The sequence below is a fragment of the Geotrypetes seraphini genome, chromosome 3, assembly GCF_902459505.1.
Source record: "Geotrypetes seraphini chromosome 3, aGeoSer1.1, whole genome shotgun sequence".
Taxonomy (NCBI): domain Eukaryota; kingdom Metazoa; phylum Chordata; class Amphibia; order Gymnophiona; family Dermophiidae; genus Geotrypetes; species Geotrypetes seraphini.
Genome location: NC_047086.1, coordinates 241,178,738 through 241,206,350, shown reverse-complemented (window position 1 = coordinate 241,206,350; position 27,613 = coordinate 241,178,738). Strand labels below are relative to the sequence as shown.

The 27,613-nt window shown below is 45.5% G+C and overlaps 1 protein-coding gene across 2 annotated transcripts in view; it reads right to left on the bottom strand.

The window, feature by feature from the left end:
* Positions 1–27,613, bottom strand: part of MED23 (mediator complex subunit 23) — a 254,975-nt gene that overhangs the window by 22,219 nt on the left and 205,143 nt on the right. For both annotated transcript variants that reach the window (XM_033937086.1, XM_033937087.1), the window contains 4 exons: positions 24,922–25,158; positions 11,355–11,520; positions 8,356–8,428; positions 7,828–8,042 (listed from right to left, as the gene is read on the bottom strand). In XM_033937086.1, coding sequence (XP_033792977.1) covers positions 7,828–8,042; positions 8,356–8,428; positions 11,355–11,520; positions 24,922–25,158 — 691 coding nt within the window. The remainder of the gene's footprint in view (positions 1–7,827; positions 8,043–8,355; positions 8,429–11,354; positions 11,521–24,921; positions 25,159–27,613) is intronic.

Below are 27,613 nucleotides of genomic sequence, written 5' to 3'. Positions count from 1 at the left end.
TAAGGTTTCTGTACTAAATCCGTGCTGACATGTTAGGAGAATGGAAAATCTCTCCAAATAAGAGGAGAGTTGGGCGGACATTATAGATTCCATCATTTTAGTTAACAGTGAAATATTTGCTATAGGTCGATAATTTGGCGGAATTGATGGATCTAGGTCAGCTTTTTCTAACAGTGGAGTAAGAGCAATATGGCCCATGTCGGTGGGAAAATAACCGTTTCTAAAGCAGAATTTATAAGCTTAGTTAGCTGTGCAATAGCTTTGGTGGGAAATCTCTCAGCGCTTGCACAGCTGGAGCACAATGAGCACTTTTTCCCTTTCAAAGTGCTCATTGTGCTGAAAGCTGCTCCTAGCTGCAAAAAAGTAGCGGTTAGTAGAGAACAAACAGCAATTTTAAAGGGAAAGGAGCCCTTTAGACCGGAACGGCCTCAGGATTTTTTTTTCAATCAGAACAGACTCCACGGCTCTCAAAGCTGGAAGCCTGACCAACCACAGGGGCTAGGCTGCCGGCTGAGGCACCTCTACAAAAATTTTGGGAGGTGTAGGAAGGGGGGAGGGACCCAGCACGAGACCAGCTGGGTTTAATATCCCCGAGGTCGGACGGATCCCCCAACAGGACCCGTCCAAGCTCCATCCAGCAAAAAAGGGGAACCCATGAGTCCGAAACAAATTCCAACAGCACTAAGAGGGGAGCTGAATTAGTCTTACCACTTGCTGGATATTGAGATAGATTGGATTGGTTGAAAGGGGGGGGGGGGTCTATCTTAATATATAAGTTTTGGTCTCAGTCTCCATCAGCTGGTTGTAGTCAGGTATAAACCATTTGTAAGAACTATACCGGTCTAGCAGGCGATACAGAATGTAAATTTCATTATCTACATAATCCCTAATTCTTATTATATTTTCCTTTGTTTAAATTTTTTATAAACCATGCCGAGCTCTATCTTTATAGAGAAGATGCAGTATATAATCTTAAGGTTTAGTTTAGTTTAGGATACGAGAGAATCCTGATGTAGAAAGAGTATGGAGCCCTGGGGGGGAGTATAAGATCAGTTTATTTGCAGATAATATTCTGTTTACCTTAACTGAGCCTGAAAGATCCCTGTCTGCGATTGAGGAGGAGCTACTGCGTTACGGTAGACTCTCGGGTTTTTGGGTGAATATGTCCAAATTGGAGCTGTTAAACATTACTCTGTCCCTGACCGAGAAAGGGCCCTAAGCTGTCTCTTTCCCTTCTGCTGGGTGAAAGGAGCTATGCGATACTTGGGAATTCATATAGGCCCTCCTGCCCTCCGCCTCTATGACTCCAACTATGTCCTGACCCTTCGGAGAATTAGAGAGGTGTTGAATTCTTGGGAAAAATTTTGCTTCTCATGGCTTAGTAGAATTGAGGTGGTTAAGATGATGATGATTCTTCCCCTGCTTCTATTCTTTTTACAGACCCTTGCGATTTGGTAGATAAAAAGGTGCTTGGGGCTCTGAAATAGCAAAATTCTGCTTTTGTGCTGTAGTCAAAGGTGTATGCCGCTATCTCTGTAAAATGAAACAGCGACATACACCTTTGACAGAATTGGAGGTTTAAGATTTTACTAGAGTATCTGAATATAAGATTGTGAACATTTATGTTTATTGATTCATCATCAAAATCCAGACTCCAGAGGCAGACCCTTTGGGGCTGAAACACAATAGTGTCGAGTCATTTCAATCAATAAAGGAAATTGAACACCAAAAAAAAAAATAAAAAAATCAGTAAATCAATAAAGGAAATTGAACATTGATTAGTCACCTTCATTTGTTCTCTACTGGTTGCTTTCTGTACCATAATGGACATTTGGTGTATGATGCTTTTCAGTTCTATGGTTCTTGTTTTGTTTATTGATCTTATTGATGCGTTGTTCTGAATAATGTGCCATGGCAACAAATAAAAGCTATAAGTTAAAAAAAAAAAAAAGGAAATAGCAGAGAGGAGACAATCTCTTCTATCAGGAAATAACTTGGTGCGTTGACAGATCCATGTAGTCAATGGTATCCACATAAAGCAATTAACCTCTGGAAGAAGCTGACGCAACCTATCCAAGTTGAACCAGGGCACTATAGATAAAGAGTCTTAGTTGGTCAAAGGAAGCATCTCGAAACTTAATTCTTCCAACAAAGATGTTACAAAGTAATGACTAAAAAGATGTCCAAACTTCTACATCTGGGTCTAATATTTGCCACACACTGAGATTTGCTCAATGTTCTGAGCAATGCATTCTAGCTGATTTTCTCCCCCTAGAGTGTGTCATTAGTACCGTATTTTCACGCATATAACGCGCGCGTTATACGCGTTTTTACCTACCGCGCATACCCCTCGCGCGTTATATGCGTGAGCGCGGTATACAAAAGTTTTAAAACATAGTTCCCACCCCCGCCCGACGCCCGATTCACCCCCCCAGCAGGACCGCTCGCACCCCCATCCCGAACGACCGCTCGCACGCGCTCCCACCCGCACCCGCATCCACGATCGGAGCAAGAGGGAGCCCAAGCCCTCTTGCCCGGCCGACTCCCCGACGTCCGATACATCCCCCCCCCCCCGGCAGGACCACTCGCACCCCCACCCCGAAGGACCGCCGACTTCCCGACAATATCGGGCCAGAAGGGAGCCCAAACCCTCCTGGCCACGGCGACCCCCTAACCCCACCCCGCACTACATTACGGGCAGGAGGGATCCCCGGCCCTCCTCCCCTCCACGCAAACCCCCCTCCCTCCAACGATCGCCCCCCCCCACGAACCTCCGACCGCCCCCCCCAGCCGACCCGCGACCCCCCTGGCGACCCCCACGACCCCCCACCCCCTTCCCCGTACCTTTGGTAGTTGGGCCAGAAGGGAGCCCAAACCCTCCTGGCCACGGCGACCCCCTAACCCCACCCCGCACTACATTACGGGCAGGAGGGATCCCAGGCCCTCCTGCCCTCGACGCAAACCCCCCTCCCCCCCAACGACCGCCCCCCCCCAAGAACCTCCGACCGCCCCCCAGCCGACCCGCGATCCCCCTGGCGACCCCCACGACCCCCCCACCCCCCTTCCCCGTACCTTTGGTAGTTGGCCGGACAGACGGGAGCCAAACCCGCCTGTCCGGCAGGCAGCCAACGAAGGAATGAGGCCGGATTGGCCCATCCATCCTAAAGCTCCGCCTACTGGTGGGACCTAAGGCGCGTGGGCCAATCAGAATAGGCCCTGGAGCCTTAGGTCCCACCTGGGGGCGCGGCCTGAGGCACATGGGCCCAACCCGACCATGTGCCTCAGGCCGCGCCCCCAGGTGGGACCTAAGGCTCCAGGGCCTATTCTGATTGGCCCACGCGCCTTAGGCCCCACCAGTAGGCGGAGCTTTAGGATGGATGGGCCAATCCGGCCTCATTCCTTCGTTGGCTGCCTGCCGGACAGGCGGGTTTGGCTCCCGTCTGTCCGGCCAACTACCAAAGGTACGGGGAAGGGGGGTGGGGGGGTCGTGGGGGTCGCCAGGGGGGTCGCGGGTCGGCTGGGGGGGCGGTCGGAGGTTCTTGGGGGGGGCGGTCGTTGGGGGGGAGGGGGGTTTGCGTCGAGGGCAGGAGGGCCTGGGATCCCTCCTGCCCGTAATGTAGTGCGGGGTGGGGTTAGGGGGTCGCCGTGGCCAGGAGGGTTTGGGCTCCCTTCTGGCCCAACTACCAAAGGTACGGGGAAGGGGGGTGGGGGGGTCGTGGGGGTCGTCAGGGGGATCGCGGGTCGGCTGGGGGGCGGTCAGAGGTTCTTGGGGGGGAGGCGGTCGTTGGGGGAGGGGGGTTTGCGTCGAGGGCAGGAGGGCCTGGGATCCCTCCTGCCCGTAATGTAGTGCGGGGTGGGGGTAGGGGGTCGCCGTGGCCAGGAGGATTTGGGCTCCCTCCTGGCCCGATATTGTTGGGGAGTCGGCGGTCCTTCGGGGGGAGGGATGTATCGGACGTCGGGGGGGGGGGCATCAGGCTTTCAGGATGGGGACAGACCTTCAAGGGGGGACAGTGCACGGAAGTCAGGGGGGGTGAACGGAGAGTCGGGACAGCGCACGGAAAGTCAGGGCAGTGCACGGAAGTCAGGGGGGGGTGAACGGAGAGTCGGGACAGCGCACGGAAAGTCAGGGCAGTGCACGGAAGTCAGGGGGGGGTGAACGGAGAGTCGGGACAGCGCACGGAGAGGCGGGGCAGTGCACGGAAGTCAGGGGGGGTGAACGGAGAGTCGGGCAGCATGCGCGGTATAATCGTGAGCGCGTTATACCAAAGTTTTTGTGCTTATCATCGTGATTTCTGCGCGCTATACACGTGTGCGCGTTTTATACGGGTGCGTGTTATTTGCGTGAAAATACGGTATATAAGGGAGTTGTTGTTGTACATTAGGACTGGTCCTATGAACTTTTGTTGGTAGAGCAAACTTTTACATCTGTCATATTTACTGTTTTGTGTTCACTTAGGGCACATATGTCAAACACAAGGACCACCTGATCGTTTTATGCAGCCCACAGTGACTGTGCGCCTGACACTGCATTGTAGTAAAATCCTCTCCAGGAACCTCCTTGAGTCCCAAGTATCCCACCTACTACCTCCCCGCCGATGAAATTAAAAATCTTCGGGCAGCCGACAACGCAAAGAAGCCAGCTTCCTTCCATTGGCCTGCCCCGAAGTGTTCTTTCTGCAGTGTCCTGCCTACGCGGGAAGAGGAAGTGCTGCAAAAAGAACACTATCAGGGCAGGCCGACGGCGGGAGGCTGGCTTCGCTGTACTGTCAGCTGACTGAAGATTTTAAATTTCAGCGGTGGGGGAGTCAGGAACTGGGGACAGGTTGCACCTTAGGATCCAGCTGAGAGAGGAGGGCTGGGGTTAGGAATGAGGGAAGGACATGCTGCACGGGCTGCAGCTGCACGGGCAGGCAGTTAGGAAGGGAGGGAAAGAGATGCAGCCGGTATGTGAGGGGAGAGAAAAAGAAAAATTATTGGACATAGGTGTGTGGAACGGGAGGGAAAGAGAGATGGTATATATGGGGAAGAAGGAGAATTGCTGGATATAATAGTAGTGAAAAGGAGGGAGGGAGAAATGTTACACTGGGAGAGATTTCAGGTTCTGGAGAAGAGTGATGGAAGGAGGGAAGAGAGAGATGCCATACCACAGAATAGAAGGGAAAGATGGCCAAGAGAGATACCAGACCGCAGAAAGGAGGGAGAGATTTCAGGTTCTGGAGAAGGGTGATAGAAGGAGGGAAGAGAGAGATGCCATACCACGGAATAGAAGGGAAGGATGGGCAAGAGAGATGCCAGACCGCAGAAAGGAGAGAGGTGTTAGACCTCGGGAAGATGGAGAGAAGGAGCGCGAGATGCCAGACCATGGGAGAGGAGAGAGATTCCAAGATATGGGAAGGAGTGGAGAAAGATGCCAGACTATACGAAGGGGGAAGAGGGAAGACAGACATGTCTGACCATGGGAGAGGGATGAGATGATGCACAGGGATGGAGGGGAAGAGGAGTCAGAGGGAGAAGATGGTGCTCTTGACTGTGGCAGGGAAGAGATAAGAAGAAATGCTTCTTATGGATAGATAGGAATAGGGGAAAAGAAAGAGGGAGGAGATGGTACACATGGATAAATGGGAAGGGAAGACATGGAAAAGTAGACAGATTTTGAGAAGAAAGCAGGAAAATGGAAGAAAGCTGAATCTTAAAAGTTAATGTGAAAGATGTATGTAGGGCAGAAAGTGAAGGAGAGAAAAACAGCAAATGAATAAGGTGACCCTGGATACATAGTCAAGAGCACAGACAGAAGAAAGTACAGCCAGACACTTGAAATAGATGGTTTGAAAAACAAAATCACCATATAACAAAAGTAGAGGAAATTATTTTATTTTTAATTTAGTGATTGAATTGTGTCAGTTTTGAGAATTTACATCTGCTGTCTATATTTTGCACTGTTCAGGATGAAATGCAGTTGTTTCTATTTCTCTGGGGGTTGTACTGCATGCAGAGTCTTATATCTTAGGGTTTTATTTGTATGTATTAGTACTTTTAGTTTGTGGTCCTGTATTTGCATAGGGGTTATCTGTGTTCTGGTAGGAATGAATGTTGAGAAGCATACAGTGTGCTTTGTGTAGTTTAATTTTGTGGTTAATCATTATGTGTTGTTAACAAGATTATATAGGGCTCCTTTTACAAAGGTGTGCTAGCGTTTTTAGCGCACGCACCGGATTAGCGCATGCTAGCCGAAAAACTACAGCCTGCTCAAGAGGCGGTAGCAGCTAGCGCGTGCTATTCCGCGTGTTAAGGCCCTAACGCACCTTCGGAAAAGGAGCCCATAGTGTATATATATGAAAAATGAATGGAAAAAATGGTATTACAATTCATACTATTATTGGGTTGGGTTTGGGGCGGAGATTCAGCAGTACTGATTAAGTGCTGTAGAATATCAGCTGATAGCTCCGCACAATCAATTTAACTGGCCAGGAACCATTCTGGCCAGTTAGATCATTTTGAATATTGACCTCAACATGTTTATTTGCTTTTGTATTTGATATGGGACATTTTGAGGGTTAAGTGAGCACTAGGTTGGGTTATGGTTGACCTTGTTATTTCAAATATTTTAAAAAAATGTTTTAGAAAAAGAACGGATAAAGAAGAACTCGATAACAAAGAAGAGTGATAACTCTAGTTTGTCAACTTTTTCTTCTTTAACAACAGTATCCTTGGCTTGGCATCATAAGGAAGATTCAATTAAAAATGCTTTTGTAGTTATGAAATGCTACACATTTAGAAACATATAACTAGTTCACAGTGACAAAACTATTTATCTGCATGAAAAAGTTTATAAAGTTAACTAAACCTCGTGATAAGTCAACTTTGCATAATATAATAATCAACAACTGAGGAATGGAGGGAATTTGAACAAAACCCCCAAAAAAGAAAATCACTTCATTGAATTTAAGCCACAACGAACCCAATAGGATATTATAACTAGCGAAAGAAAAAGCCTCAGTTCATTGGCGAGGTGTATCCACGCTTTCCCACCCAGACATCATAGGCAAAAAAAACTTTCGCAAGTGGTGTTAATTAATAACAAGCTTAACTGAAAAAACAGCCAAAAGGAAAAGTTGTCAAAGAATCACTGTGTGCCAAAAGGTACACTGTAAGCAGTCAGGCCGACAATCGTTTCGTGGCAGAACGCCACTGCTTCAGGGCCTTAACAGATTCCAAGCTATCCTACCAAGTTAAAAGAAATGAAGAACCATTTGTATGTTTTCCCATGGTGGTTTGATTGACTTTTCTCATGGGAAAACATAAAAATGGTTCTTCATTTGTTTTAACTTGGAATCTGTTAAGGCCCTGAAGCAGTGGCGTTCTGCCACGAAACGATCGTCGGCCTGACTGCTTTCAGTATACCTTTTGGCACAGTGATTCTTTAACAACAGTTTTCCTTTTGGCTATATAGGTAGATATAAACGTTTATAAATATATAGAAAAGGAACCACACACACAGTTTAGACTAGTGGAGACTCAGTAAGTCAGTGGAGACACTTATTCAGTAGCCTTAGCACTGAGGAGTCACCATAATCTCCTCCCTCTCCCACCAACATACTCGCTATCAATTGCTAGTTACTCTCTCTGCCCTCCCCTCCTTTCATTTCCCCTACTTAACCAGAGTACTGTAGTCATTTTGTCTCTTTCTATCCCCCCTAAGAGGTCATTCTTGATTTTTCTGATTCACTCTCAATCCCTCTTCATCTCCCAAACTTGTTACCAGCACTCATTCACACTATTTTTTTGGAAATAAACATTTGGTGGCATAGAGCAAATATTCATACATACTTTGGAATGAGTGACAATTGTCCAATACTAGAATGGTGCCACACTGCATGAGCTAATGCTAAGGTATAACTGCAGCTCATCTCAGAGTAGGCTTGATGGCAGGCTGGGAAGTCAAATAGCTGGAAAGGGTAACCAACCCATTCAGTCTCTGAAGTTAAACTCGGACTGTTGATAACATTCACAATTCGGTCATGGAGGACTATCCAATATGGCTCCTAATTGAAAGAAAATAAAAAATATATATATATATATATACAGCCTTAATATCTATGTTAGTGTAAAGCAGTATGGTTGCCATATTAATCCACCTAGATGCACAGAAATAAAAGCCTACAAACCAGTTATATGTAATACCTTCTTGCTGGAATAACTGAATACATTTTTGGGGCAATTACATAAAAGCAACCAATGCAATGCAGAGAGCACTTATTTTGAAGACCCAGAGTCCATCACAGAATACTAGTGAAAACCTATACTAGCATGCCTCTCGTTGATTGTGTCAATGTACTAATATTCAAACAGACTTACTGGTAATGCTGTAACAATTAATCCAATGGCATTCATCCACGCTGTAATATTTTCTCTGGGCACTAGTGGCTGGCTGCAAAAAAGATAAAGTATGAGATATTAATCAAAATTTTCAAATGGCTTTTGGCAAATAGGTCAGTCATTAACATATTCTTAATAGGTAAGTGAGGATTCTCAATCTACTCTAACTACATGTTCAGTGATGAGAAAAAGAAAAACTGAACTCACTAGGATAGTCTGTATTATAGCATAAATCTATATTCAAAATACAGGTCCCCCCTCCATATTCATGGGTTCAGAACTTGCGACTTTGATTATTTGCAGTTTTCATCTTGTTGACCCACCCCGCCTCTTGGACCTCTCAAAGCCTGGTGGTCTAATGGTGAAGTGTGGCAGGAGCAATCTTCCTATGCTTCTGTCCAGAACTGGGAACAAAAAAAGCTGCCGTGAGTTCCTGTGGTCCCTTTAAAAAGTAAGTACAATGGAGAAGTCTGAGAGGCAGGGGTGGGTCAGAGCTGGCCCTAAAGTTATTTGTAATTTTTTGGTATTCACTGGACAGCTTTGCCCCTAAACCTCATGAATATGGAAGAAGGAGAGGGTATAGTTATATCCTAGCTTAAACCCTGAAAAAAATAAAAGGATAACCACAATCAGGAGTGAAGTTATCAACATGGGCTACCATTAAGATGGCTTATTTTACCAATATATCTAGCTATTTTTGCACAAGTCCCATTTCATACATTGAGATCTACTAATAACACAGATTAATAGTAAAATAATCCATTTTAACAGTAACACATATCAATACCTTCCCCCCTGAAGCTCAGATTCATCAAGCATGTGTAAAACATAATGTTAATCATTCACTCAAGTAATTGATGAACTTCAGGGAATCAACAATCCTTTTAACTGCTGATCAGTTTCTCGCATCACCTTTGAAGAATTTTGGCCCATTCCTCCATACGAAACTGCTTCAGCTTTGTGACACCTGAGGGCTCTTGGTTTTACAGTATTTATTTTTACATGAACAGCTTGTCTCACATTTTGCCACAGTATTTCTAAAGAGTTTAATTTGCCAGTTCAAAGCATAAAATTTCTTCTCAATCTGTAGTAGATTTATTTAAATATTTAGGGCCCTTGTTTTGCAGCACGGCTGACTTTCAGGTTAGCTTCCACTCAGACTAAATAGCTTGATATTTTCCTCTAGAATTTTCTGATATAAAATACAGTTCACAGTCTGATTTGCTGTGAAAAACAGCCCCATAAAATAACAATCCCATGTTACTTCACTGCTATTGGCTTAAAATGTTGGCCAAAATAAAGTATAAGAGCCTGATAATGGCTCACAAGGCCTAATATACTGGCATTCTGTTTTAATTGCATAGCTATGACTGAATGGGCCCTGGGTGGAAAATTGAGGTGAACATCCTTTAACACTTTTTCTCAGGGTAGTGGGGACTTGGGAGGGGGGGGGGTGTAGGAGAGGGCACATTTTGTACAGCTGATATTACAATAAGAAAGAAATTACATTTTTCCTAACTTTATTGTCTGAACATTGTTTTGGTCCTAGTGTTTCTCATCACTTTTCTCAGTTCTCTCCAGGATCTCTTCTCCTTTTCACATTTCTTCTTTATTTCCACTATCTTTCTTTCCTATGTCCCCCTATCCACTAGTGTATCTACTCTACATCCCTATCCTCCCCTGTTCAATAGCACTCTTCTGGGTCCCATCTTACTCTATCCAGTCATTACTCTTTGTCATTATCTCTCCACTTGTGTCCAGTATTGCTCCTCTGTGTCCATTGCCCTATGTTCCATCCACTGCCAGCATCTCTTCTATGTCCCTGTCCCTCACATATCCAGATTCTCTCCTCTCTATTCCTGCACTACCATCCCTGACCACCCTACTCTGGCATCTCTCTCTCCTCTTCTGTTGGTCCAGCATCTCACTCTCTCTCTTCCCTCCATTCCTCCCAATCCAATATCTACCCGACTCTCCCCTTTGCTACCCTCCCCACCCAAGGTCTAGCATCTCTCATCTTCTGCTATGCTCCAGGTCTGTGTCTCTCTCTCCCTTCCCACTATCCTCCACACACTGAAGTGTCACCAGTGAAAGAGGTTTCCCTCTGGCCAATGGAGTCTTTCTTCTGCAGGTCCTGCCAAAATGAAGTGACTTCCTGTGGGTGGGATGCACAGAGATAAGGCTCCACCAGTTAGAGGCCACTTTCATCGCAGCCTTTGTGGGCGATGCACTCCAGTGTGTGGAAGACTGATGGGGTGCTAGAGAGATGCGGAACCAAACAACAGATAGAGAGGGAGGGTGCAATTTCTGATGGCCCTGGGCATTTTGCCAGGTTTATTCAATGATAGCTATGCCTATGTCTATATGATCGCTTTGATCTTCACCAGCAAGTCTTAATGATTCTGTCATATAATAGTTTGTGGTTGGATACTCCTTGGCATATGGCTACTGTCCATGGAATTCAGACACAAGACCTCTTACCTGAAATTTAGAGTGGGTTTTAAGACATAGCTTTTTTGATAATCTTACAAAGACAAATGTATCAATGAATCGGAGAACAGTCAGTAAGCGCCTTGTGTGTCTTTGGGTTTAATAGTCTTTGGGATTTTTTTGTTGTTGCAATTCATCTTTCTTCCTTTTGTGCCATGGGTTTTGTGTATTCCTTGTTTTTACCTTTTTAACATGTACTATCTGGTGGTATAAATCACTTTAGAAATTTTACTTGAAAGGCAGTATAATAAATATGCTTAAATAAAATAGAAAATAAATATCTCCACTACTTTGTTTCAGTTTACTTCTATTATATCAACATAGCAACAGTGAGTGAACACAAATACAAATTGATGCCACCTGATGCTTTAAACTGACAGAGCTCCTAGAATTTGCAGGGAGCAAACACACAGAACTATATAAAACATTAACAATTTACAATTACATGTATATCAGAAGTTCAACAAATCCAACATACTGTACTGTACCTCTTTAATACAACATTGAGAAGAGCATTGCCAACATCATTTCCAGGAACTGCCAATGCCATGAGCTCCACACAAGTAACATGGAGAGCATGAGCAGCTGGGTTGGGGAATTCATTGAATCTCCAGTCACAGTTCGGAAATGGACCAGGTGACTTTCCAGCCATAGGTAAGATAGTAATAAAGGAAATAACTACTGTTTATATAGATGCATGCATGTACAACATAAAGAACTTAGTAGAAAAATGCTTTTATTAACATATTTGTCAGGCACAATTTAATTCTCTTTTACTACACATAGAGGGGAATTTTTGATAGTGTGTCTAAGTCTGACTTTGGATGTTTCCTAATAGATATCCAAAGTTGTATATGGAAAAACAGCTATTTTCCAACGTCCTGGGCATCCCCCAATTTTTTTTTTTTTTTTTTTAGAAAATCACCTAATTTGACATCTTGTCCGCCAAGACATCTAACTTTATACGGCATTTTCGACCATTGATGGGTCCAAATGCAAACCATTTGGTGTGGGAGAGACTAGCATTGCTATGGACTGGCCACAGAGACAAGCCAACAGAGTAGTGAGACACCTTAGAGGGCACTGGTGTGAACTTCACATAAAGAGTGCCAGACGTACATCTCACCAAAAACCCCTACAATTTATGCTGAGTCCTCCAAAGCTCCCATAAAACCTACTTTTACCTACCTGTCTCCCACCCCACAAGCCCTTACGACTGCAGGTGGCAACTATATGGAAGTAGAATAGGATTTTGGTAGGTTTTGGTGGACTCACACTTTCCACCATAAATATAGTGGTTAGAGTGGCTTATGGGCCTGGGTCCTCCTCTCTATGGTTCACAGTGACTAGCCCATCCAACAGGCTACTTAAGACACCTGTATATTGCTCTACTAGGCTTTTCAATACCAAGTGCTGCTGTTCTAGAGATAGGTATGTACTCTTTAAATAGGATTTTTTTTTTTGGGGGGGGGTCTGTGAGCATTAGGGGATTGTGGGGGGGTCATACCTTAATGCATGCAGTGGTCATCTGGTCAGTTTGGGCACCTCTGTGGCACTTAGACACATATAAAACAGGTCTAATTCCTGGCATCTAAGTTACATTACATTACAGTAGGGATTTCTATTCCGCCATTACCTTGCGGATCAAGGCGGATTATAAAAGAATTATCAAGGGTGTGTTACAAAAAGATCTTACCAAAAAGATATCTGGTCATTTTCAAAGAGAGTAAGAAATGAGTATGGCTAGTTGTTTTGGGTAGGGGGCTTTAGTGAGAGGCGGTATTTGATACTTGCGGTGTTATTTCTTTTTCAGGGATTTCTTGAAGAGTATTGTCTTTATTTCTTTTCTAAATGTTTTGTAGTCCGGGGATGCCGTCAGTAGATTGGCGATTTGGTTGTCTAGTTTGGCTGCTGGAGTGGCTAGGAGGCCATCATATAGTTTTTTCCGTTTGAGGTGTTGTGGATGAGGCGGTTGTTCAGGTAGTTTGGGCTTTCTCCGTATAAAGTCTTAAATAGTAGACAGTCATTTAAATTGTATTCTTGCTGGGATTGGAAGCCAATGCGATTTGAGATATGCTTCTGTAATGTGGTCATGTTTCTTCAATGATTATATGAGTCTCAGTGCTGTGTTTTGGATTGTCTGTAGTTGTTTTGTTATTGTTGCAGGGCAGGGGAGATAGAGAATATTACAGTAGTATAGTAGGCCTAGTATTAGGGATTATACAATGAGCTGGAATTGTGTTTTCTCGAAGAATTTCCAAACTTGTCTTTAAGTTTCTCATGAATGAGAATGATTTTTGTATTGTTTTTTTGATTTGCGGTTGCATGATGCAGCATCTGTCGATTGTTATTCCTAGTAATTTTAGAGTAGGCTGTATGGGGTAGTTGATTGCGTTGATTTCAATGTTGGTTATGGTTGGTATTTTGTTGTTTTCGAGGAGCATGAATTTAGTTTTGTCTGGGTTCAATTTCAGTTTGTGATCTTTCATCCAAGTCACTACTGAGTCTAGTGTTTGGTGTATTGTGTCTGTCATGGAGAGTTTTGGTTGATCGAAAGGTACGAGAATGGTGATGTCATCTGCATAGCCATAGGAGGTTATGCCTTGTTTGTCCAGGTGGGTGCTGAAGGAGGCCGTATAGAGGTTGAAGAGTGTAGGAGATAGAGTGCGGCTTCAACAAGTAACTGGGTCGGCTTCGGGGGGAGGGTATGTGTGTGTGTGTGTGTGTGTGCGTGGGTGGGCATGCAGGCAGACAGGAAGGATGGGATCCCCGGCAGCGGCTTCAGCGGGGATCCCCGGCGTACAGCTTAATTTTGGGACAAAGGCTGGAAAGCAGGGAGGAGGAGGGGGGCATAAACTCGACACAGAAGGAAGGGGGCACTAACTTGGGACATAGGAAGGAGGGAATAGAAAGGGAGAATTGTTGGGCATCAGTGTTTGAGTGAGAGATGGTGCATATGGAGAAAGGAAGAAAGTAAAATTGGGTATATATATATATATGGGGATGCAAGGAGGAGGAATGTTAGACATAGTGATGGAGGGAGAGATGTGGCATTGTGCTGGAGAGGGGTGATAGGAGAACTGGGCATGGGGCTGGTGGGCAGTAGTGAAAAATGCTGCACATGATCCAGGGGATGAGAGTGGGAAATGTTGGATGTGACAGTAGAGGGGGTGGGAGAGATGCCTGGATCTCTCAAGACAGATGGACAGTGCGAGAGAGAGAGAGAGAGGGAGGGAGACTTGTTGCCAACAGAGGTGGAGGAGAGAGGAAGAGAAGTTGGACTCATGGAGGGACAGAGAGAGAATTGGTTGGGGAAGGGAATGAGGGCCGGAGGCATGCAGGAGGCAGAAAGTGTTGGACTTATAGAGAGAGAATGAGAGATGGATAGGGAGGGAAGAAAGGGGGGGGGAAAGAAATGTCACACTCAGAGAAAGGGGAAGAGGGAGGAAAGTAAAAAGTTGAATTCATGGAGGGAGAGAGTGAGATGTTGGTTGGGGGAGGGAATGAGGACTGGAGGAGAGACAGCGTGCAGGAGGCAGAGAGAAAGAGATGTTGGACTGGTGAAAAGGAGGGAGAAATGTTAGATGCGGCAGTAGTGGGAATGGGAGAGATACACTCTGGATCTCTCTCTCTTTCCCCACTCCCTTTGCAGCAGGGGAGGGAATAAGAGAGGGAGACGTTGCCATTGGGGGTGGAGGAGAGAGGAAGAAAAGTTGGGCTCATGGAGGGACAAAGAGAAGTGTTGATTGGAGAATGGAATGTGGTCTGGAGGAGAAGAAGCATGCAGGAGGCAGAAAGAAAGAAATATTGGATGCACAGTCAGAAGGAAGTACAACCAAAGACTCATGAAATCACCAGACAGCAAAGGTAGGAAAAATGATTTTTAATTTAGTGATCAAAATGTATCAGTTTTGAGAATTTATATCTGCTGTCTATATTTTGCACTATATTTGTCTATTTTTCTATAGTTGTTACTGAGGTGACATTGCATATTTTAAAGTCATCTGCCTTGACTTCTTTGAAACCCCCCCCAAATATAAATAATTAACATTTTCTCTGCGTACAGTGTGTTTTGTGTGGTTTAAAAAAAAAATTTGTGGTTACTATTATGTATTAATAAAATTATATTATGGATATATGAAAAATGGATGGAAGAAATTGCATTACAATTAGTACTATTATTAATCGGGATGGAATCAGGGGCAGAGTTTGGACAGGTCTGTGGCGGAGTTTGGGTGGGAGTGCTTGGTTGGTATTTGTTAGGCTTAGGGGTACTTGGCTTGAAGTAGTTGAGAAATACTGGTCTAGGACATCTTAGGAAAGCTTTAGCTTTGATTGCTGCTGCAGGATATCGAAGTCTAAACCCGCCCGATGCCTTCCATAGCATGCCTCCCAACATGCTGCTTTGAACTCTGGGCACACAACGGCTTAGAAGTCCTGCTGGATGTCCAGAAGGTTGGTTTTGAATATTGGCACTTAGACGTCCTGGCTATTAGGATGTTTTGATTATGAGCCCCATAAACTAATATTGTGAATCACATTTTCTCTTGCATTTTTGAGTCATAAAGAATACTGTTCTAGGGCTAAACTTTCTCAAATAAACAAAACCCTGTTTTTAAAATCACTATTGCTTCAGAAATAGTCAGGATTAGCTCAGCAGCTACTACATTTTATTGAGTGTTCTCAAAACAACCTCTTGCACAACTTAGCCACTAGTTTCTAAATAAGCATTTACTGTAAAAAGAAAGTACACATTACTATAAATTTTGGGACATACCTTTGGAGAAACAAAGACTCCAAGCTAAATAAAAGAGTCTTAAGATATTTTATGACATGCTTATTCATGTTAAGTACTTTTTCATATTATGCATTCTACAAAGGTAAATAAAAATGATTATACCAGATAAGCAGTGCATACCTTTATACTTATTAAACCAGAATAGTCTAGATTGCTTAAAATATTTACTTCCTTGTTTTGTTGCTTTTGTCTTATGCCTAGGTTTCTTTTTTTATCCCAGTATAAAGAGATTATGTTCTTATCTTGATCATATATTTTCCGGTAGGTAGGTGTGTCATTCTGGACAAGCAGGTTATCTCCTCATGGTCATGAGCCATATGCAGAAGGAATCCATTCCAGATTTTTTCTGTGACTCTCCTATTTCACCGGGAGCTCTATTGCCACCTGCAGTTAGTACCCAAGCCTGAAAGAGCTCCATCAAAATTATGTGAACGACAAATGGAAAACTTCCCAAACAAATGAACTGTTCTGCTTAAACATAATAACATTTGAACAATCATTGACCAATTAACAGCCAACAGAAGATTCAAAGGAGTTCAGGCAGTACCCCTGTAGACACTAAAAACATATTATACAGAATTCTTCAGGTTCCAAAGAGCTGACTGGCATCCAAAATATATACTTGGATAAGAATAAACAGAATGAGAGAATAGGGCAGACACAGGAAGGACAGAGCAGGAGTCCAGAATGACACACCTATCTACTGGAAAATATATTATTAAGGTGAGTAAATAATCTCATTTTCCAGTCAATAGGTGTATTATTCTGGACAAGTGGGACAAACAAAAGCAGTCCCACAAATCTAGGGTGGGCTGACCGTGCCAGCCCATAACACAGAGGAACCAAAGGCAGAGTTCTTTCTTGCCACAACGTCTACCCTGTAAAACTTTGCAAATGTGTGCAGAGTGGATCAAGTTGCAACTCTACATATCTCCGCTGGGGAGACTGCCCTTGTTTCTGACAAAGCTACACTTCTGGTCAAATGCGCCTTAACAGAAACAGAGATTGTTTCCCACAGAAAATATAGGCTGACAAAATGGCCTTACAAATCCATCTGGATATCATGGCCTCGGAAGCGGGCATGCCTCGCTTAGCCAAACGAGTCAGCACAAACAGATGGTCAGAGTCTAAACTCACTGGCGACTTCCAGATAACGAATAAGCACTCTGCGATTACTTGTTTTCAAGTAGTTTAGTTTTATTTTTATGTGTAATTTTAGGGTTGAGCCTAGTGTTAGGTATTTTATTATTGTATGTTTTATGATGTTGTGTGTTTAGAGAATATGCATGTCTTTTGTTACCTACCTAGAATTGTAGGATAAGAGGGATATAAACTGTTTAAATAAATAAATAACTTCTTCAAAATGCAGTCCTGTTTCTTAGAACCTGTGGACTGGAATATAGGTAAGCGGACTTCTTGATTAACATGAAACACCGAAACCACCTTTGGCACAAAAGAAGGAACAGTGAGTAGGGAGACTCTAATCTCTGAGATTTTAAGGAAAGGTTCTCTACAAGAAAGAGTCTGGAGCTCCGAGGCTCATCTCGCTGAGATCACAGCTACCAGAAAACCCACATTTGACATCAAGTCCAGTAGGGATGCCTCTTCCAGCAGTTCACACAGAGCTTTGGTGAGACCTAGCAGAACTACGTTAATGTCCTACGAAGGCAACAGTAGTTTGATTGGTGTTCTGATGTGGACAAAACCCTTTAGAAATCTGGCAATGTCTGGATGAGATGCCAGCATATGTTTGCGGTCCCGAGCTCTGAAACAAGAGAGCCCTGCTACCTGGACCTGAAGGGAAACCACAGTGAGGCCCTTGTCAAGGCCGGCTTGAAGAAAAACCAACATCACTAAAAACGGCTCCACACGTTCTTGGGCACACCAATGCTGGAAAGTCTTCCATACTTTAGCATAGGCAGAGACTGTGATCAATTTCTTAGATCTGAGAAGGTGGCAATGACCACTTTTGAATATCCTTTACACTCTAATGCTTCGCGTTCAATAGCTATGTCGAAAATCACTCTGAGTTCCAATAGATTTATATGATGGCATCGGTCTCTGGAGGTCCATAGACCTTGAGTGCGTAGGCCATCCAGATGAGCTCCCCAAGCATAGGTCGATGAGTCTGTCGTAAGAACCTTCTGATGGGAATCTGACCTCTGGAAAGATTGGTAGATTGCATCCACCACTGAAGTGACTGTCGAAGAGATGAGGTCACTGCAATGTGCTGTGAGAGAGGGTCTAGAGCCTGTGACCACTGAGAAGCAAGAGTCCATTGAGGGATTCATAAATGAAGTCTCGCAAATGGAGTGACATGGACTGTGGAAGCCATGTTCCCCAGGAGAACCATCATGTGTCTTGCTGAAAGTGACTGGGTCTGGGCAACCTGTTGGCAGAGTTGAAGAAGGGCATCTTGACGTTGTTGAGGAAGAAACGCCATGAGTTGAGTCGTGCCCAGAAGGGCTCCTATGAATTAGAGTTTCTGAGACAGATAAAGTTGAGATTTGGGGAAGTTGATTTTGAATCCCAAACTCTAAAGAAAAGACAGTCTGTCGTGTTGCTGAAAGCACAGCTTGTGAAGAGAGATCCTTGATTAGCCAGTCGTCCAGGTAGGAAAAGACTTGAAGGCCCTGAGACCTCAAGGCCGCTGAAAACTACTACCAGGCACTTAGTAAAGACCTTGGGCGAGGATGCCAGGCCAAAGGGTAGAACTTTGTATTGGTAGTGGTGTTGCACCACTCGAAACCTGAGGTACTTCCTAGAATTTGGATGAATTGAAATGTGAATATAGGCCTCTTTCAGGTCGAGAGAGCATAGCCAATCATTGTGATTGATTAGGGGATACAACGTTGCTAGGGATAACATTCTGAATTTCTCTTTGACCAGAAATTTGTTGAAAGCTCTGAGACCCAATATAGATCGAAGACCCCCCATCTTCTTGGTGACGAGAAAATAATGGAAGTAAAACCCTGTATTCTGCTCCGGAGGAACCTTCTCGATAGCATTGAGAAAAAGTAAATTCTCGACCTCCTGAAGAAGGGAGGGCTGAAGGAGATTGGATGCATACTCTCTTGGAGGATGATCAGGACATATCGTAAGGAATATCCTTCCCAAATGATACTGAGAACCCAGAGATCGGATATGATTAACTCCCAACGATGAGAATAAATTTGTAGACGACTTCCAATGGATTAAGGGAGAGGTAGAGACAACTGGATTGTAACTATGCTCTCGAGTAGACTGTCAAAAAGACTGAGTAGATTTTGCAGGAGCAGATTGCTGAGGTTTCTGAGACCTCTGCTGCTTTTGTTTCTTCTGCTGAGGTCTTGAAGCAGTAGATGGTTTAGCAGTATAATATTGCAGTATAGATAGCTTAAAAGGACGTGATATGGAAGGCTTGGGTTTAGGTTTAACTAAGGAGTCTCAAGATTTCTCATGAGCGATGAGCTTTTGAGTGGCATTTTCAATTGTACCTCCGAAAAGATCACCAACACATGGTATGATAGCCAATTGAACTTGAAGATTAACATCCAAGTACACCACTCTGAGCCAGGCCAGCCTTCTCATGGCCACAGATACAGAAGAAGCTTGAGAGGACAGCTCAAAAGAATCATAGGCAGATTGTACCAAATGTTGACGTAGCTGTAGAAGGGTGGAATCCAACTGTTAAAAACCCTTAACACGATAAGGAAGATATTTTTGGTACATAGGCAATTGTTTCAACAAGTGCTTCAAACAGCATGTAAAGTAGAAAGTATAGTTGTTTACTCTACTGTTGAGCATAGCATTTTGTTAGAGACGACTACCAAATCTATCCATTTGTTTAACAAATTTGCTTTTTCCTCATCATTCTCCACATATTGGTTCCTAGCATCTTTTAGTTTAGCAATTCCATTTTTCATCTTCCTCCTTTCACTAATATATCAGAAAAAAATTTCTGTCTTCCTTTTTTACATTTTTAACAATTTGCTCTTCCGCCTGCGCTTTCTCCAGATGTGTCACTCTCTTGGCTTCTTTCAGTTTCACCCTGTAGTCCTTTCTGTACTCCTCTTCTTGGGGTTTTTTATATTTCAGAATGCCAACTCTTTTGCCTTCATTTTCTCCGCCACTAGTTTGGAGAACCATATTGGTTTCCTTTTTCTCTTGTTTTTATTTATTTTCTTCACATAAAGGTCCATAGCCATTTTTATTGCTCCTTTCAGCTTAGACCACTGTTTTTCCACTTCTCTTATGTCCTCCCATCCTAACAAGCTCTTTCTTCAGGTACTCTTCCATTTTATTAAAGTCTGAACATTTGAAATCTAGGATTTTGAGTACTGTGCGGCCACTCTCCACTTTAGCTGTTATATCAAACCAAACTGTTTGATAATCGCTACTTCCCAGGTGAGCACCCACTTGAACATTAGAGATACTGTCCCCATTTGTAAGGATCAGATCCAATATCCATGGCAGGATTAATTCGTTGAGGGCCCCCCTGCCCCACCCCACCTTGTGCCCAGGCGGAAACAGGAAGCTGCGTCAGAGAGAAGCTTTGGACAAGCAGCACTGCTTGCAAAATTATAGTTCCCATTGCCTTTCTTACCTGCGTTGCTTGCTCGTCTTACTTTCCGTCGATGGGGGGGGGCCCATTCTGATTGGGGGGGCCCGCGTTGCCGATCGACGCTGGAGTGGCCCATCACCATTTGGAAAAAACAATGTTGATGCCCTCCTTCATCGGGCCCCACCTGACCATTTCGGGCCCTAGGCATGTGCCTACTGTGCCTATTGGTCAATCCTGCCCTGCCAATATCACTTTTTCAGGAGATTCCTAGTTCCTAAAGAGAGTGTCTTTCAAAATTGCATGTATAGGAAGCTTATGTACTAGAGAATGACATGGGGAAAAAATTTGCCCTCGTCCTCGCGACCACCATCCCTGTCACTGCCCCATCCATGCGACCACTGTCTCGCCCTGTCCCTGTCCCTGCAACCACTGTCCCCGCCCTGTCCCAGTAGCATCCATACAAGCCTCAGTACTGCAATATTTAGCTTATTCCTTCCTTATAAATCAAAAGTTCTGGCTGCTGAACTAGAGAAAGAGATGTTCAGCTGGCAGGCTTTGTTTATAAATTTTTATCAACCCAACTAATATACTACTTTATTCTAAAGCAATAAATAAATAAATAAAAATAATTTTTTTTTCTACCTTTGTTGTCTGGTTTCTGCTTCCCTCATCTTCTCATTCAGTTCCTTTCATCCACTGTCTTTCTTCTCTCTGCGTCTTTCATTTGCTCTGTTACTGTGCCTCTCCCTTCTCTCCCTCCAATTGGTCTGGCATCCATCTTCTTCCCTCCGCTCCCCCATTGTCTGGCATCTCTGTCTATTTCCCTCCCTCCCCTTTACTTCTGCGGCGTGAGTAACTTCTTCAAAGCCGTCGGAGCCTGCATACAGTAGCGTGCATGTGTGGGTGGAAGCTTCTCTGACACAACTGGAAGTTTTGGCGGGTTACCCATGGCTACCCACGACTAGCTGCGGGTAAAAGCCACTGTGTCATTCTCTATTAAGTACCTCCTTTGGAGGTTGTTTAATGTCCATAGCATCCTTATATTCAGGTGTATATTTGGAGCCAGCTTCTAACTTGAGAGACATGCCTTTACCAAGTTGTCTAATGAAATGAGAAAAAGAAAGACTCTTGAGAAGACTTTCTATAGTTCTTAAAGTGGCGAAGCACTTGGGACTTTTTGTACCATGGCTCCATAGATGACGTCATCCACATGTGAGAATATGCTGCTTGCTTGTCCTGAGATAAGAAGCATTTTTTCTTATCTCTTCCGTGCCACACCCATTGCTGTGCACCATCTCCTCCCTCTGTCTCCCCTTTTCCTCCATCCCTGTGCACCATCTCATCACTCTCCCATGGTCAAACATCTCTGTCTTCCCTCTTCCCCCTTCATATGGTCTGGCATCTTTTTCCTCTCCTTCCCATAGCCTGGAATCTCTCTCCTCTCCCATGGTCTGGCATCTCTCTCTCTCCATCCCTCCCTCTTCCCGAGGTCTAACATCTCTCTCCTTCTCTCCTCTCTGTGATCTGGCATCTCTCCTCCATGCAGTCTGGCATATCTCTCTCCCTTCCTTCCCTTCCATTCCGTGGTCTACATCTCTCTCAGAGGGAAGGCTTCCAGTTCAGCCTTGTGTCGTACAAAGAACCGCCGCCGCCCATGGCTTTGTGCAGAGAAATGACAGTGCGAAGGAAGGAGCCAGCCAGAAAGTAAACACTGAGGGGGTGGCAATGAGCAAAACGCTGCATCGCCCACAAGCCAGCCACCTGCGGCCCGTGAGTTGGACATCCCTGATGTAGTGTAAGACACACAGTCACCGTGGACTGGATTCGGCCTGCGGGCTTTATGTTTGATACATGTGCTCTAGAGCAGTGGTATTCAACCCAGTCCTCAGGGACCACTTGGCCAGTTGGGTTTTCAGGATATCCACAATGAATATGGATGACAGAGATTTTGAAAACCCGATTGGCCAGGTGGTTCCTGAGGACTGGATTGAATATCACTGCTCTAGAGGTTATGGGCCTACTATCAGACAGGGTCTTGGGGCAACGGTCCCCATGCAGTTCATGAGATCATCCAGGTTTTTACCAAATAATAGCTGTCCCTTAAAAGGGAGTCTGGCAAGAGTAGCTTTAGAGGTGGAATCACCAGCTCACTGTCTGATCCATTCTACGAGCTGAAATTGAATAAGCCGATGCTTTACCTATATGTCGTATAGAGTGTCTGCTATATATTCCACACCAGATATAAGTAGCTGAAGGGGTAGTTCATCTCCCTCACTCTCCGAAGTGCACAGTCTGGACAGACAAGCATGTGTGACAAAGGACGCTGAAGCAGCTTTGACTCCCAAAGATATTGCATTGAAAAGTCTCTTGGTGGTCCTGCATCCACTTGGCGGTCCTGCATATCCTTGAGCACACCACCTTCACTCGGAAGGGAGGTGCGCTTAGTAACCTGTGCAACCAAGAAATCCACTTTAGGCTGACTAAAAAGTTTCTGACAGTCCTGTGCCATAGGATACAGCCACAACATGGCTCTCGTTACTTTGAGAGACCCTTCAGGAGAATCCCACAGCTCTGAAATCAAGATATTAATGTCCGGATGCCGAGGACTGAACCCTCACCCCACACGAGGGAGGAGGAGACAAAATGAGCAGGCTGTGTGTCTACAACTGAGCTTATGCAGATACTTTAAAATGATATCTGGTAAGGCAGCGGACTTGAATAAAACACAGATCTAAAGTGCCAGCGTATGTCCCTGGGTTCCCTGCCATGGGAGGAATGGTATATAATAAGTGAACAGTAAGATTATCATCATTGGTATCCCCTGTATACAGGTCTTCCAAATCACGAACAGTGGCAGACTGTGAAGCAGTCTATGTCTTGAGGAGGCAAGTCCTACGCATAGTGGGACTGCACATGAGAAGAATGGCTCCCCTGAAAGGTTTTCCACAAAAAAATTATAAATTCTGAGAAGTAAGCCTTACCAGGGAGCAAGGAGTCACCCTTCGATGACTCTACTTTGCACTTCTTGGGCTGCGTGGAATCCGCATCCTTATGTGCAGAACGGTCACTATTTTCGGGCCCCCCAAACAGAAAAGGCCGCCCAAGCAGGCTAGCTGCCCTTTTTGTCAGTTGAGAATGCAAAGGCAAGGTTAAGCTGGCTGCTCCTGCCTCACCGGTTTGTGTGATGTGGCACAAGAACACTCCTGAGGACCAGAATTTACACAATCCTGGCATGAAACAGGTAAAAGAGCCCAAGAACTCCATCCCAACCAGTTTTGAGGCAAAAAATTAAGTTTTGGAAGTGCAGGGAACTTTTGAAAAAAAGATTTTAAAAAATCCAAGATGGCCACCATCAAGATTTTTGCACCTAAAATCACAAAAAAACCCCAAACAAACAAAAACAAAAAAACCCCCCTGACTAACCAAAGTCAAAAACTGGCGCATTTAGGATTTTTAAGGAGGGGGAACATGAAGGAAACCTCAAAACTATGTCTGAAAACTTGATAGGCACTCTGAGACGAGCCTCCTGAGGTGTACTGACAAAAATGTAGGGATCCCCCAAAATGAGCTCCAGTTCTGCTGTCTGGTAAGGACTTGGTACGGCAATCTTGCACACTGGCCATAAGATCATCCAGGCCTTTGCCAAAAAGCATCTGTCCCTTGCAAGAAAGCCTGCTAAGCATGGAGGTTGAATCACCTGTCTAGTCCAGAGCACGTGACAGGCGAAAATGAAATAAGCGGAGACTCTTGCCAGGACTCTAATTACACCATAAAATGTGTCTGTCACATAGTCCACCCCTGCCAGCATGAACTGAGGTAATGGCTCAGCCACTGTCATGCCCAGGGTTCACAGCTGTGAATGACAGATGCATACTATGAAAGAAGCAACTGACACTGCCTTAACTCCTAGGGCCTGTGCCTCAAACTGCCTCCTGAGGACCTTATCCACTCTGCGGTCCTGTGTATCTTTCAGCCCCTCCCTCCCGATTCACCTCATAGGCTGTAACAGCTTTACTCACTGTGACCTATGCTGGCAATATGCAGCAGCCTGCCTCAGCTCTTTACAGTAGCTGGAAAGGAGAAGAATCACTGCCTCATGCTGAAAATTCCTCTTCAGTGTTGATCTTTGGGCTGCCAGCCAGACACGACATCTCATCGTACCCCTGCAGACCGATGGATGTGCTACCAGAAGGTGAGAGTCGATAAGCAGAGACAGCCCCGAGCTCCAAAATACTTGTGCAGGCTGGCTAACAGGTACCACCAGGGATCGGCCTGTCAGTTGCAGACTGTAGTCTGCTTCTTCTCTATGCAGGTAGAGCTGACACTGAAGATGGTAAGGTCCAATCATTGAAAACACTGAATAAAAATCGAAAACACTGAACAAAATAAGAAAAAGAGGAGAGAACAGAAACACTCCTTCCAGCTCGCGTGCAGAAGGGAAAAAATGAAGGTGACTGAAGTAGAGCTTCCAGTTAAGTAGAAAAATCTGGAGTGGACTTCTTCTGCATATTGATCGCAGCCATGGGAGATAATCCACTTGTCCAGAATGACACACCTATTGTACTGGAAATGTTATTTTTTACACATTTTTTGAATAAAAAGGCATGTGTCATTACAGTGAACATATGCCATGTTTAGAATTAATTTCTTCTAATGTGTTCATATTTTACATGTTATGCCTCCATTAACTTTTCAATGATCAAAGAAAGGATATTGTCCACTAGCCTGCCTATCAGTTTGCAGTAGTAGGTGTCATCAGGGATCCATGGGTTTTCTTCCCATGCATTCATAGCACTCTTGAGGTAAGTGTCACTCAGGCACCAGCCTTGTGGCCGGTTATCTTTTAGTGAGCCAATGATAGCATGAACCAGCTTCCGTTTGAGGTTTGTACGATCTCTAAGATGCTTCTCATAGTAATGAAGTGTGTTATATAAGTAGGTTACTGGTCGATCTGATGGTGGATGGAAAAAGACCAAGTTATGTTACACAGAGATTAAACATACAGGCAAAGTATTTGATAACAGATAAAGAGGACCGAATACTACACCACAAAAGACTACCGTATTTTCACGTAGATAACGCGCACCCGTGTAAAACGCGCACACGGGTATAGCGTGCTGAAAACACAAATTTATGTACAGAAATTTTTGTATACCGCGCACACCCGTATACCGCGCATGCTGCCCGACTCTCCAGTCGCCCGCCCCGACTCTCCTCTGGCCACCCCGACTCTTCTTTCGCCCGCTCCGACTCCCCAGCCAACCTTGGCACCCCCGACACGATCGGGGCAAAAGGGAGCCCAAGCCCTCTTGCCCCGCCGACTCCCCAACTCCCCGACAATATCGGGCCAGGAGGGAGCCCAAGTCCTCCTGGCCCTGGCGACCCCCCCCCTAGTTGTTCGGGCCAGGAGGGAGCCCAAATCCTCCTGGCCACGGCGACCCCCTAACCCCACCCCGCACTACATTACGGGCAGGAGGGATCCCAGGCCCTCCTGCCCTCGACGCAAACCCCCCTCCCCCCAACGACTGCCCCCCCCCCAAGAACCTCCGACCGCCCCCCCAGCCGACCCGACCCCCCTGGCCGACCCCCACGACACCCCCACCCCCCTTCCCCGTACCTTTCTGTAGTTGGCCGGACAGATGGGAGCCAAACCCGCCTGTCCGGCAGGCAGCCAACGACGGAATGAGGCCGGATTGGCCCATCCGTCCCAAAGCTCCGCCTACTGGTGGGGCCTAAGGCTCCTGGGCCAATCAGAATAGGCCCGGGAGCCTTAGGTCCCTCCTGGGGGCAGGGCCTGAGGAACATGGTCGGGTTGGGCCCATGTGCCTCAGGCCCCGCCCCCAGGAGGGACCTAAGGCTCCCGGGCCTATTCTGATTGGCCCAGGCGCCTTAGGCCCCACCAGTAGGCGGAGCTTTGGGACGGATGGGCCAATCCGGCCTCATTCCGTCGTTGGCTGCCTGCCGGACAGGCGGGTTTGGCTCCCGTCTGTCCGGCCAACTACAGAAAGGTACGGGGAAGGGGGTTGGGGGTGTCGTGGGGGTCGGCCAGGGGGGGTCACGGGTCGGCTGGGGGGGCGGTCGGAGGTTCTTGGGGGGGGGCGGTCATTGGGGGGAGGGGGGTTTGCGTCGAGGGCAGGAGGGCCTGGGATCCCTCCTGCCCGTAATGTAGTGCAGGGTGGGGTTAGGGGGTCGCCGTGGCCAGGAGGGTTTGGGCTCCCTCCTGGCCCGAACAACTAGCGGGGGGGGGGGTCACCAGGGCCAGGAGGACTTGGGCTCCCTCCTGGCCCGATATTGTCGGGGAGTTGGGGAATCGGCGGGGCAAGAGGGCTTGGGCTCCTTTTTGCCCCGATCGTGTCGGGGAGTCGGGGGGGGCAAGAGGGCTTGAGCTCCCTCTTGCCCCGATCATGTCGGGGGTGCCAAGGTTGGCTGGGGCAAGAGGGCTTGAGCTCCCTCTTGCCCCGATCGTGTCGGGGAGTCGGCGGTCCTTCGGGGTGGGGGTGCGGGTGTGTGCGAGCAGTCCTGCGGGGGGTGAATCGGACGTCGGGGGGGGGGGGAACTATGTAAAAAAAATTTTGTACAACGCATTTACGCGGATACCATGCAAGGGTATGCACGGTTTGTAAAAACACGTATAACGCACGCGTTATATGCGTGAAAATACGGTAATTTGAATGCTACATTCCAAACCTATGAAAAATAGAGATTAGGTTCTTACCTTGATAATATCTTTTCCAGTAGGTAGGAATACTGAACCTTGGGGTAGTCTGTCCATTTTCAAAAGCATACTGCAGAGAGGTGTCAATTACAGCTTTTGAAACTTCTTCTTTCTCAGGAGTCTGCTGCCCAATTTCAGTTCATTCCAAAGCAAGCAATAGCTCTAGAGTAAAAGATGGGAGAAGAAGGCATACAGAGATCTCCCTGAAACCAAGGTTCTGATCTGCTCATATAACGTTATAACAGTCAATAATGAAACTGTAATATACTAATACAAATGAACAAACATTACCATTGAATAGTAAAACACATCAAATAAAAGGAACAGGCTGGCTAATCTACTGAAGAGGAACAATTGTAAGGGCAACAAACCTTTTTGTGAGGCAAGTAAAAGTAAGAGGAAAGAAGGCTGCTTTGGTTCTCAAAAGTAGTAGCTGAGAAGGTAAGGAATAAGAAGTTAGCTTTCATAAACTACAAAAGATCGCAGAAAGAGGAAGACAGGTAAAAATATCTGGAAAAGTTAAGAGGCTGGTCATGTAGTCAGGAAAGCAAAGATGCAAATGGAAGAAAAAATAGCTGACACGGTATAACGGGGAGACAAGACTTTTTTAGATATATTAGTGATAGGAAGAAGTACAAAAGTGGCACTGTGAGATTAATAAGAACATAAGAATTGCCGCTGTTGGGTCAGA